The sequence below is a fragment of the Manacus candei genome, unplaced genomic scaffold, assembly GCF_025592945.1.
Source record: "Manacus candei isolate 608988 ecotype Guabito, Panama unplaced genomic scaffold, ASM2559294v1 h1tg000049l, whole genome shotgun sequence".
Taxonomy (NCBI): Eukaryota; Metazoa; Chordata; class Aves; order Passeriformes; family Pipridae; genus Manacus; species Manacus candei.
The window spans coordinates 13,071,742-13,085,275 of record NW_026138097.1 but is presented as its reverse complement, the minus strand read 5'-3'; the positions used below and the strand labels follow the sequence as shown (position 1 = coordinate 13,085,275).

General features: G+C 40.1%; 1 protein-coding gene across 6 annotated transcripts in view; it reads left to right on the top strand.

The window, feature by feature from the left end:
* The window catches only part of PHACTR1 (phosphatase and actin regulator 1), a 301,109-nt gene that overhangs the window by 239,959 nt on the left and 47,616 nt on the right, over positions 1 to 13,534 (top strand). For all 6 annotated transcript variants that reach the window (XM_051799185.1, XM_051799182.1, XM_051799188.1 and 3 more), the window contains 2 exons: positions 4,645 to 4,975; positions 12,459 to 12,667. In XM_051799185.1, coding sequence (XP_051655145.1) covers positions 4,645 to 4,975; positions 12,459 to 12,667 — 540 coding nt within the window. The remainder of the gene's footprint in view (positions 1 to 4,644; positions 4,976 to 12,458; positions 12,668 to 13,534) is intronic.

Below are 13,534 nucleotides of genomic sequence, written 5' to 3'. Positions count from 1 at the left end.
CTAGCCCTCAACCATTGCAGTGGCCCTGTGCCCAGCTCATTTTGGGTTTTTGATATCTTTCCTGGGGCATCCTAAGCTTGCAGAGTAGTCTAGATACAGTCTAAGGAGTGCTGAATAGAGGGAGAATAATCCTTTGATCTCCTGGCTGTGTTTCTACTTGTACCACCTAGGAGTCTTTTGCCTTTCCTTGCCCTCAGGGTACAATGCTGGCTTATATTTGGCAAGGAGTCGAGAAAGAGCTTTTGTGCCTCTGGCAGTATAGCAAACACAACCAGCTCTACCACAAGCCCAGGATTCTCAGGCATGTCCTCTTTCTCCATGCAGTAGTTGAGCTGGGGCAGAATTTGAAGATTTTAATGAGCTTTTCTACCAGCCCTGCTAGAGCAACATTTGCTACCACACATTCAGAACTTCCTAGAACCTTGTCTGCAGCAGTTGTATCTGCAGCATGTGCCAACCAACTCTCCAGCCATCTTCAGTGACTAGAAGCATCAGACTCAGTGTGCTTGGTGTTCAGCTCAAGTGTACCACAAACACATGAGAAGAACCATACATGAGCACACCTGTGCAACAAATAAACGTGTGTTTATCTATCTCCTGAAAACAACAAAGGAAATGCAGCAACTGTAGCTGTTAGAAAAATGATCTGTGAGGAAGGGGTAAGAGCTGCCCTGCTTGTCAAAGGTCTGATGTGTAGCAAATATTGTGACATCCACAACTATCTTTTAAGTAATTTATTGTCATCAAAAGTGGGGAAGTTGATGTCTATCATCTTTTTGATCAATTCTAGCATACAAGTTATTACACAGTGTTGAGTGGTCACAACCCCACTGGGAACCAACATCTTACAAAATTGCTCATTATTCTCTTGAGTATGGAGAACCTCAGCTGAAAGAGATTAATCAGACTTGTACATCTGGCTTCACACAATTTTCTTCTTTTCTGTTAAGAGTGCTTTGTTCAATGATTTAAGCCTCTGGTATTGTTCTGCTGAGAAGACACTTATCAAGATTCCTTGTTCATATTTTCCCTGTCCAGCTTCTTATTCATCTACAGATGACCATGGATATTCCATGCTGGAGACAATAACTGTTTCCACCCCTCACTTGTTCACTGATCTGTCCACATAGTAAAACTTGCAGTGCCAAAGTCTGCATTACTCATGTTGGTGAAGATACACTGTTACGTTTCCAAGGGAATGGATTGAACTCTCCTCCCATTGTGGTCATCCTCCTTTTAACCATTTTTTTAAAACAGATAGAATTCTCCTGAAGGTGAAGGGCAGACAAGTAGATTTAATGACTCTGGTTCATTTTCAAGGATCTGTTTTGGTATTAGGACCATATTCAGGCTCAAGAACCTGGGTGTAAAACAGTCTGAATAAAGACATTAAAAATAATGTGCAGGATTTTTGTCAGGTGTCCAGTGGAGTCACTCAGCACTGATAACCACTGAAAACATGTAAAGTATTTATTTAATTTTAAGTGGAAACTAAAGGTCCATACCTTTGTTATGAAGAGTGGAAACCAGAGTGTGCACATCTGATTCATGATGGAATGTATGGCTACTTGGGATAATTAAGCTAGACTTGTTCTCCCATACAACTCCAGAGCTGCAGTGCCTGTGTCACAACTCTACTAAATGAATGATTGTGTGAAAATAAATTTTCATTATATTTTAGAAGGAAGAAGGAAGGATTTCTGTTTGGTTTATACTTGAACTATTTGACATGTCATGCTCACTCTCAACATAAAATATTGCTCTGATCTTCAAGATCCAAAAAGGCAGCAAACCCAGAATACTTTCAGTTATTCTTTTGTCAAAAGCAAGAGATGCCTGCAGTTGGGATCTTTTTGAATCCACCGTTAAGTATGACTGCCACAGAGTAATGGGGCATCCAGGCACAGGCACTGTCAAATGAAGACTTTAATTGAGATACTGCAAAAAAGGATCTTAAACCAACCATCAAAGCTGTGTTTGTCAAAATGGAAATGCAGATCTCAGTGTAGTCTTTGTAATTCAGTAAGAGCTCTAGAAGTAAAATTGCCTGAAGCACAAATATAAGAAAAAGTCCACTTTGTTACTACAAATCCCATAGGAACCTTATTCTCAGGGCTCTATACAATTTACTCTTTTATCTTTCTGTTAATTACATTTTATTGAAGAGGTGTGTTCTTTTATGCAGGATACCAAGAGGTAATATATACAAAGAACATATATGTAAGAAGAGCTTTGTGTGCTTGAATAGAAAATCCTGGAAGTGTTTTCTTTGTACTGCTTTGGCAAATCCATGAGTTATATTTCAGCCTTGATGGAACCATCAGAAGAATTTTTGCCTGCAAGAGACAGCATGCCAAGTGGATTTGATATTACCTTGAAGGCAAAGACTTGGATTCTGCTCTCTATAACTCTCCCATTCTGCAGTGTGGAAAGGCCACTTTTTCTCCATGCTTCTGTGTCGTGGTTTAACCCCAGCCAACAGCCAAGCCCCACGCAGCTGCTTGCTCACTCCCCCACCAGTGGGATCAGGGGGAGAATTGGAAGGGTAAAAGCCAGAAAACTCATGGGTTGAGATAAAGACAGTTTAACAGCAAAAGCAAAAGCCATGCATGCAAGCAGAGTAAAACAAGGAAATCATTCACTGCTTCCCATAGGCAGGCAAGTTTTCAGCCATCTCCAGGAGAGCAAGGCCCCTGTCACATGTAACGGTTGCTTAGGAAGACAAACGTGATCACTCCAGACATTCAGCCTTCATCCTTCTTCTCCCCATTTTATGTACTGAGCATGTCATATGGAATATCCCTTTGGTCAGTTAGAGTCACTTGTCCTGCCTGTGTTTCCTCCTAACTTACCATGCAACTGCAGTCTCCTTGCCAGCGTGGCAGTAAAGCAGAAAAACTCTGTGTCAAGACTGCCCAGCAACAACAAGAAGGTCTCTGTATTATCAACCCTGTGTTCAGCACAAATCCAAAATCCAGCCCTATCCATCCTAAGGTTAATTAAGAAAATTAACTCTACCCCAGCCAAAACCAGCACAACGTATTTCATCTTTGCACTCCCTTTGATTCCTCTATGTTGTTAGCCTATAAACACTCTGAAGAAAGGGAAAACTTACTCTCAATGTGTTGTTCCTAGTCCAGCAAAAACACTAGTATTAAGTGGATACTGCGGATCCAATGAAGCTGCGACTAGCACTAAAATAAATCAAAAGGTTTATCTGAATTTGGCTCTATGCATGGTCACCTTATGATCCTCAATCATTTTCTAGAAGTGTTAGTGGTTGGAAGTCCTCCTATTCACCCCTGTGCACCCTGGCTATTAGATATGGATGGTAGTACAGGCAATATCCAGAATAGGGTGTGAAGGAGGAAAGAATAAAGGGGGCGAGGGCAAGGATAGTTAATACTAAGAAGAACCATCTGGAAAAGGACTTTTGAAATCTGATTGCACTGAGGAGGGTGATAACTTTTGGAACCTGGAGAGCAGCAGGCTTTCTTGGGTCAAAAGAAGATTCTGGCCCTGCAATTCATTGGCCATGTTACAGCAAGAAGAGTGGACTGAAGCAGCAAGAGACCAAAAATCATGCAAACCTTGCCCACAGAATTACATTGCAGAGCCAAATGTCTGCAGTATTACAGGCTGGAAAGGGCCTGGCCTTGCTCCAAAGAGATAAACTTACAGTTGCAGCTCAAGGTGTATATATATGCTCTCTCCTTTGCTCTTAGCATGTGTTGTGAGCATTTCTCCCACCCATCTTGGCAACTACAAGCCCTCATGTTACTTCTTTTCCCTTCTCAAAATATTTCACAGTGCAACTCCAAAAGTCTCCATCCTGCAGTTGAGTTCTGGAAGACAGGTTTTTAGGTGGACCTCTCATTGATTTCTCATTGAAGTCAGGGAAGTCTTTGCCTGGCTGGTCAACTATGGGGTTTAGTGAACATGCCTAGACTTAAAAAGGTAAAATTCAGTGAATGAGTCCAGAGAAAAGTGCCTACCAAGTCTTCTGTAAAAAAAATACATGAGTCCTAAAAATCTGCTGCCCTCTATATCTTTTTCCTCATATACCCTTCATTTTTCCAAACCTCTCCTGTTTAGTATTTGAACCTTATTTCTCACTTGCCCTATAATGTAATTTTTAACACCAGATGTTTTGCACATTACAAAGCTGTAAGAAGCGTGACCTGTAGTAATTGCACTGCAATGCCTGAGAAGGATCATGAATCCCTGAGCTTTTGCTCTGTCAGTGACGGTGGTGAGTCATGCTGTAACTTCAGGCACCAAATTGCTCTCTCCCTGTCTGTTGAGTGGAAGATATGCTTACCTCGCAGGGCTATTTTGGAGGATTTGGGCTTTAAAGCGTCAAAGCGTGCCGCAAGCCTTGTTAAGCATTGCTTAACATGTTTGCTGAGGGGCGCGCACAGCCCTGGGATGTTTTCTGTGAGACTGAAGCACTGCAAAACAACAATATTTTTTCTGAAGACCACACTGAGTGTACGGTGTGCAGAGTCATCTGTCGCAACAGGGGAGGGGTGCACACTCCTGTGTTGACTAGCAACCTCAGTAGCTGCTCACCCAGGCTGATACTCTGATCTCCATCTTACTGACATGAAAATTAACACCAGGGCTCTCTTTCTTTTGTTTTAGATCCTGGCGCTCCTGTGAAACTGCCTTGTATGCCAGTTAAACTGTCACCTCCACTACCTCCAAAGAAAGTCATGATTTGCATGCCTTTAGGGGGGCCAGACCTCTCTCTCTCATCCTATTCCACGCAGAAGAGCTCCCAGCAGCCTTTGACTCAACAGCATCACACTGTCCTGCCATCCCAGTTAGCAGCTCACCAGCACCAGCTCCAGTACGGCAGCCACAGCCAGCACCTTCCTTCTGGGTCCAGCACGTTGCCCATTCACCCTTCAGGGTGCCGGATGATAGAGGAACTGAACAAAACACTAGCCATGACCATGCACAGGCTAGAAAGGTAATGGATCAACTTTTAAAATTACATCTGGATGTGCACCGTTTTCTGCTAACCCTGGTATCTATATCATCACTTGAGTTATGTTCATAGTACTTGAATGAGGTGTATCCTCTGAGGTCTAACAACTTCAGGGCAGAGTCATTCCTGGAGAAACAGGGGAAGAGCCTTTCCAGGCTTGTTTGACAAGTTTGTGGCAGAAAGGAGATAAAGACCAAATTTCCTGAACCCCAATGTCCTGTTCAAGGAAGCAGATAATACAGTCAGTGCTGAAGTTTTAATAGGACATGCCTGGCTTCCAATATATACTATGGAGTGCATAACTGCAGAGCTCCAGTTGTGTGTAGGATTGCTATATGCAAGGAAAGGAAGTGGAAGGTTCATAAAAGAGCAGTAATAATCCAATGTGCCACTCAAGCAGAGCACCTGATTAGTATTACCAATTAGCTCAAAACAATCTCTGTGGGCTTCCTACAAGTCACTTAGAGGGGTTTTAATACAGTATTTAAATTATTTCAATTCATTTAAATTAAATTATATGTTTGATCTTAAAATAACTATTTAACCCATTCCACAGCAGCTACCTTCTTAGCCATTTGCATCTGAAGGAGAGTAGCACATTTGATCAGCCCCCACTTTGGGGCTGTTTTTTTTTTACTGTCACTTGTGAGTATCTCTGAATGCTGCTCCAAATAGTCTGACTAAGTGAAGCATGTTGTATAAATGCAAGCTGTCCTCATAGACTGAAAGATCAGCAAGCTTTGGAAAATTTATTTCGTCTCGTAGTGGAAAACTGAGGAAGGCCCAGAAGAGGAAAGGTAGTCAAAAAAAAATGACATGTTTTATTTAGTACCAAGGGCAGCTTTGTAGCCAGCTTGTTCTAGGAGCATCAGATCATCCTGCTCTTACACAGGAAGATAAAATACTTGGTCTAAAAGGCAAAATGTTTAATTATTTACCCCAATACCTCTTTGTGATAATGTTACCTTCATTATATTGCATAGTTTAAAATAATTGGATTATTGAGGGCAAATTTTCCTTACTGCCTGAAAAGCTGTCAGGAGACCAGAGGCCATCCCACACTGCCATCTTATTTCAGTACCGGAATAGTGATTACATCATGAGGTAAGGGGTGCAGGTTTAGTTTCTACAGCATGGGGGAATTCCCAGCTGGGGAAAAACTGCTGGGACTATAAAGGAGATTCCTATTCCCATCAGTAAAAGAACTGTAGAGGTAGAGTTAGAAAGAGCATCCACACTGCCTCTCCACACCATACCCAGTGACTACCCATTTACCTCTCACATTGCCAGCGTGGCTAATCAGGTGCATCTGCATCTCCCCAAAGCTCAATGCACCAGGCACAGAGGGGTAGCTGTTGTATCCCAAAGGCTCCTTTGGGGCTACACTGCCCAGGCCATCCCCCACTTAGGTTGGATATCTTACTGTCTGGCTCACACTGTGCACAGAAGGCACTTTGTTATCCTGAGCTCAGGGACATCTCTCAGAGTATGACTTCATTGTGGCATCTGTTGCCCCTCAGCAATGAATGTTCCAATTTCTAGTCATCCATCATGCTTTTGTCTAAAAATACATTTAACTGATTTAAAGAAGGTGATGCTGTTTGTACATAACTATTAATTTGAAGCTGAAACTCTGCTGCTTGTTAAAAACTGAATAAGGTAGGATTCATTTCCCAATGTGAAGCAATTGCCTTCCATTGCAGAAGAAAATAAGAAAAGGTTATAGCACTGATATTTCACATTAAAAATTAGTAGGAATCCTAGTTCATGGTGTTGCAGGCAGTTGATTTTTCATAGCCTTTTTGTGTTGATGAACTGTTATTTCAATCATGGATTAATTTATTGAGTACTTCAGTTGTGCTCCTTGTCAAAACAAATCAATAACTTCTGCATTCAAAAGGGAGAAAATAGGGGATGACTGTTTCCTCTGCAAGACCAATTGTTTTTTATAGTACTTACAGGTAAAAGTATTTCAAACCATTTCAAACCATATACATGTCTGTGGAGCTAACGCTTGCTGTTAAATTCTTAAATTGCTTTTTCAAGACACATTGTGATCTAGGTAAATTTGCTACATTTTCTTGAATGTTTGTGCAGATTTTTAAAATATATTTATTTAACTTGGGAGGGGATTATTTGTACCAAATGCCAATGTTTTGCACTATTTTTTACAGTAGTTATTTTCCCTTAATTGTATAAAATCTGCATTAAACCCAAGAGAAATTACACTGCAATATTTATCATTGTACACTTCAGCCCAGAACTCTTGAGGGCCTGTTAAAACAGCAAAGATCCTAGATCTACTTCCCTCTGTTTAAAATTTGGGAGTGTGCTAACATCTGTTGCATGCATAGGATATGCAATGACACCCTAGTTTCCTGTATGAACTTTACAGTTGCTTCCAAGATAACAATGTACTGGGTCACTGCTGTTGGGTCAATAATCTTGAGGAGATAAGAGAGCCTGTCAAGTCTCTGAGGCACCTTCTGGGGAATGCTAAGGTTCATTAGCAGGTTTTTCTTTTTTTTTTTTGCTAATCTCAGACATTATCTCAAAAGAATCCTACAATTTTACAGAATAATTGCCATGTTGCCAAAGCTGGTAATTTGGGGCATTATTTAGACTAGTGGGTTTTTTTAATAAGGATTATCTAGACAAGTACAGGTTTCTGCTTTAAATTTTTTCTTTTCCTTCAGGAATTTTTCCTTTTCTTCCTTGTGTCTAGTTTCTTTGGTCCTGCTGCAGTGAAAGCTCTTCAAGGCCATTTAAGCTCCACTGATACACACTGAATCCATAACCAGTTTGTGTCAAATCCACATTTTGCCCAGTAAACTTTTATTAGACCTCACAACTCTTCTCTCCACCAGATCTGTAAGTGTGGACAGGAACAAAGAATGAAAGGCTGAAATATCCCCTTCCTCTAGCAATCTGGATTTTTTCCTTACACGGATAAGGTCTCTATAACTCAGGTAGTCTAACACTGATAGTTGAAATCACTGCTTTGCCAATGAGCCACAAGCTGGCCAGAGAAAAATGAGCTCTCCCTCAGTAAGGGTCTGGAAGCCAGAAGTTGTTTTGTTGTCTTTGACCTTGAGAAAACCACTGAGCCTCTCTACCTCTATTTTCCCCTCTGCAGGAGTGATTACAGGTTACTGCCTCACCTAGATCTAGTGCATATTAATAAGTTAATGTCTTGAGGTACATTAAAAGCATGTAATAGCTATTCAAGTCCCAGTTGCTCTTATGACTTAAAATGGCAGTTAATTCCTGGAATTTTTTTTATTCAGTTTTATTACAGACATTATAGAACATTAAGTTCATTTGCACACTTAACACTTTTGATTGCAAACATTTTGTGGGACTCATAATGTCTATTCATAATCTATTCTCAGAAGGGCAACCTGTCCCTTGTCATAGTATGACTATTATGACATGTCATTTGTGCTACCAGTTTGTCTCTATTTTCCCTGATAAATTACCGGTTTTATTATAGATTAAGTTGAAGCAGAAAAATGTGTAATTTCCACGTAACCTTTTTTCTGCAACCTCTGTTGCCAATTTGTGCCCTACTGCAAACGACTTTTCCCTTCAGCCCAAAGGGTACATGTCAAGCGTTAGTAAAATCTAGATTTGGGCACTGTTTTTTACCATTTCAGAATGCATTTTAAGAGGTGGTGAAAATCTGATAAGCCCTGACACCAAAATATCCTCCTGACTGAAACGAACTTGAGAAGAAAGACCGTGCCCCAAAACTGTGAGTCACAAACAGCGGTAAAGGAAGCTTTAGCAACTCTCTGGTGCCACTGGAATGTGTCTTTAATTTTGACTTAGCGAGGCATTTCCTTGATCTGAAATAGCCTTATTTTCTGCCTCGCCCTTATAGTTCTCAGTCTGTCTGGAAAGGTGGCAATTAATTTCAATTACTCTGTGGGCTCATGTACAGGAGCAGCTGAATCAAGGCCTCTTATTTGTTCAACATAGGTACTAAAGAACTGTTAAGTGGCAATATCTCACTCTGGGCTAGAATTGCCCATGTGGCAGAGCAGTGAAAAAGACAGTGTGTGAGACCAGTTCCTCTGGGACACCCAGCCCAGCTTCAGACTGTAGATTTACGAAATGAAATGCATTAGGCATTACTGTCAGCGTCTTGTAAATCTTATAAAACGTATTTGAGTCAGAAAGCATTTATCTTCCATAAAACTTGTCAAGAGAATTACCTCTTGTCTAAACTTTAGCATTGCCTAAGGATAGAAACACTTAATATTTATAACTCTGCCTTCTCTCTCTGTCTCTGACACACATGCCTGTAGTAGAAACATATATACAATGGTTTAAAGTTTTTTCAGATTTTTGTTTTAACTGGTAAGTACAGAAAAATGTACTGTGGATCTGAAAACATGCTGATAAGAATGTAACCCCTTATTCCAAAATCAGAGGGCTTGGGATAACAGATGAGAAGCATGGGGGTTTTTTCCACTAGATTTTACAGGAGGGATTTCACTTTTTTTCTTTTTGATTTTTTCTGTACCATGAGTCCCTCATAAGCTTCAAATGAGATTTTTCATTAAAATATTTTCTCGTAAGAAATGTTGCAAGCTATAGTGATGTAATTTTTTTGCTGTTTTGATCATGTAAAGATGATGCAGCAATAATTGCAAGTACTTGTACTAGTGAGCTATGAATTATTCAAATCCATGTGTTAAGATGCATTTATCGTCTTGAAACAAGTTCTTGCTTCACTGTAGCTTTGTTCTCTAATTTTGTTGCAAAACACAAAACTGATTTAAAAAGAGCCGTTTCAAACAATAGTGTGTTTTTGGTGAATAATGCTGAAAAATTTTGTGGTGTAGACCACCTAACTATGTGAGAGTTTTGCTAATGATCCAGAGGAATTTATACACAATGGACATATCCACTGACCTTGATTCGTCTTTCTTAAGTATACTGCAGTACTGCATGTGCTTTGCTTAGACAGCTGACTTAGCCAAAATGCCGTGGAAAAGGCTGATTTTAATCAAGAACAACACAAAACACCAGGAAAAATGAGGGGCTTAAAATAGAAAGTAGTATTATCAAGAAAGTGGATGATTCAGAAAAATGACAATGAGATGGGAAGCTGTCTATTTCTAGATCACTAGTTCAAATAAAGATCCTCTGTGGTAACTTGTAACTCTCGTTGCCATCTGATGCTTGCTCGATAACCTAAACTGATGAATCACTGATATCTGTTACCCTGTGTACTCACCCATAAGGATGCATCTGTAACCTACATCCATCCTACACAGAACAGAAAAGAACCAAGTTGTCCTGGATGCTGACTACTTTTTGCTGCTTTCATTTGTACTTCCAGAAAGGGCTTAGTGAACTTGTACTTACTCTCTGTGTATGTATTGTTTTAGAATTAACTTGATAATCCAGTGGTTATGTGTTCACTGTTGGAAGTGGGGTTTTTGATTTTTTTTTAACAATGTTAATGGAATTTAACAGTATTATAATTTCTTTCTGAAATTTGATTTCCTGCCTTTCCTCATAAAAAGACTTATTCAAAAATTAGGTTACAGGGAAAACGGATTTAATGAAGTTCATAAGATTAAAATTCTTAAAGTTTTTCAATAAATTAAAAGTTAGCTGAAAGTTTTTAAATATTCTAGTGTGTTGATGTGTCATTTATGAGAATTCAGCTGATGAATTTTAAAACTACATCAGGCATAAAGTTTTTTGGGTCAAAGTCATTGAAGTTTAATACAAAAATTCACAAGCCAGTTATTCATGAATCTCTCTTACTTTGTGATACAAAACGTGGACTATCACTAAGAAAATGGATTTTCTCTTAAAGGCATCCAGTAAAGCTCTGCATCTTATTGTTGGTTAGTCTGCAATAGTAAATGTTGGAATTAACAAAATTATTTCTTTGAAGCTGAATATGATAATAACAGCATGGTATGGTTTGCTCATAGGATCCAAAGCCTTTTCTTCCCCTTAATCCCTAATCATATTGTGGACTAGCATTATATCCCGAGATCTACATTTTTAGAAGTCTTTCTGTGATTTTATCTGGCAGCCATTTAAGAGTCCATGTTAAGTTTAGGGCTGGAAGAAAGCAAAATGTTTCACTTGACTCAGTAGAAAATAATTTAAATCATTTCAAGATGCAGAATGGCTCTGGTATTCAGAGCAGGCTAAAATGTTCAAGGGAATTGAGGCTACTCGGTACTCGTTAAGGAGAGACCCAAATTTGTATGCCTCCAAGTCAACTTGGCCAGCACATCTGCTTTCACACCTATGTTCTTCTGGAAAGTAGAATGGGAGTTTGACATAGAGAGGATGTCCAACAGGCAAATGTTCCCCGTTTTTCATATAGCTGTTGCCTCAGCTGGAAATTGAGAGGATGGTTCCTGCTGTCTCACAAATAAATCTAAGCTGCCATCATTTTTGCCTGCCAGTCTCTCATTGTGATTTCACATTGGAAAAGCAACATGAGCTATTTAGATAAAAATTGGCTGGGAAACAGGGTTCTGTCTCGGACTTTTCCTTTCACCTTTTGTTTGACTTTGGTCTTCACCTCCTCATGTTCCTGTTTCCCTATTTGTATTGATAATTGATATGTTCCTAGGTAAAGGGCTTTGAAATCAACACATAAACAGAGTAGGTGCTAGCAGTACTGAACATAAGCCTTAATTTAGTGAGCTGCAGAAAATAATCTATCACACTGTGACAAAAAAAATATGTTAGCTCCAATTCTCATTGCTCTTCAGCACCTGGCTGGATAAGAAGCCCGGGCAGGAAAAGGGATATCATCATGGCAGAGCCCCCAGTATATGTGTGCCATTAGCAAACAAACCTCCCAGGTTTTAGCTATTTCCCTGGTTACTCTCACCTGCTCCCAGACTCTCTTTTCTCCAAGCCCAGTTCCACATGCTCAGCCCCCTGCACTTCAGAGAATTGTGCCCTTGCTTTCCCCTCAAGCCAACATCATCTTGCCTGAGGAGTTTTTCCTCTGTTTTCCATCATGTTTTCCCTCTACCTTTCTACAATTATCCCCTACAGTGTGTATGTTTCCTTCTTCCCAGTCTCATTCCACCTTTTGCATTCAGGTGAGACACTGTCTCCTTACTGCCTGCACACCAGTGAAGAGGTCACACAGACACTGAGTTGAAGGCAAGCTTACCACCCTGAGTAGCTGGTCATGAAGTATTTGTTACAGATCTTTAATACTTCATCCTGGCTGCAAGTATTTCTACCTGCATGCTGTCCTACCTCTCCCTAGTAAGTGTCATACCCTAAATCTAAGGTGTACTCAGTTTAAACCCATTAGATGTCTTGCTGGTCTTGAAGATCTTTCTGTTCTCGTTTCTTCTCAAAAAGGGATGAAAGACCACTACTTTCCTAAATACAGTGAGAGAATTAACTGTCTTTCACTGAGCTGTTTCCTTTAGTTTATTTATTTGTTTTTCTTTCCCAACAGCTCTGGTTTACACACAGGTGACAGTGTTACAAAAACAGGACCTGGGGGCCTTCCAGACATGAGACAAGTGCCAACTGTTGTGATCGAATGCGATGACAATAAAGAAAATGTGCCTCATGAAACTGATTATGAAGATTCTTCTTGCCTCTATCCAAGACAGGAGGAGGAAGAAGAGGAAGATGAAGAGGAGGACAACTCATTATTTACAAGTAAGATTCATTCCATCTTTCCTTTCTCATTTATTTAATTTTCAGTCTGAACTTACAATGCACAAGGGAAACAAAAGGCCTGTGTACTCTCTTTCTTGACTGTGGCTTTTGCATCTCTCAGGGCTTGACTATGTGGAGATGTAATCCAAAATAACAAGTAGTATGAATTTATAGTGATTTCGCTAATCCACATGAATCCCTGTCTGGGTAGCTCTCAGACTAAATTCAAATGACTGGTATTGGCTTATATTAGTTCACTTAGAAATTTTGGATTCACTTTCCCAAGTGTGCACATACTTTGAAAGGGGTCACAATCAGAGGATTGGGCTCAGACAGAAGAGGTTAATTGATAGCCATATCACAATTACAGTCTGGGAAGGGACCTGTGGCCCCTTCATGACCTCTCTAAGAAACCCCACCTCCTGACTCAGTGTGGCATCACAGGACTCTCCCATATTGTACTTTGCATACAATAACTATTTGTCATCTACACATTGACCTGAAATTTCAGGCCCTTGGATTTCTTTTTTTCTGAAACCTGGAAGCAGTACAATCAAACAACCCCCTTTTTAAAACACACAAAGATTCTAATACAGGCATATTTCATCTTCTCAGGACCCTCCCTTACCCTGTAAGTGAAATTAAGCAGTGTTTGCTCCTAAACCTAAAAACAGAGCAGAACTGCACTATCTCACACTCTCCTGCCAAAGGCCAAAACCTCTCATGGGTTTGTCTCTCTCTGTCTGTCTTCCTTGCTCAAACTGCTTTGGACACAAGCCTCGGAAAGCAAGCTTGAGCCAGGAAATGCCGCTTGTTTTCACAGTGTCTTTGTCACTGTCTGGGAAGCAGTGTCAGTTAATGTACATG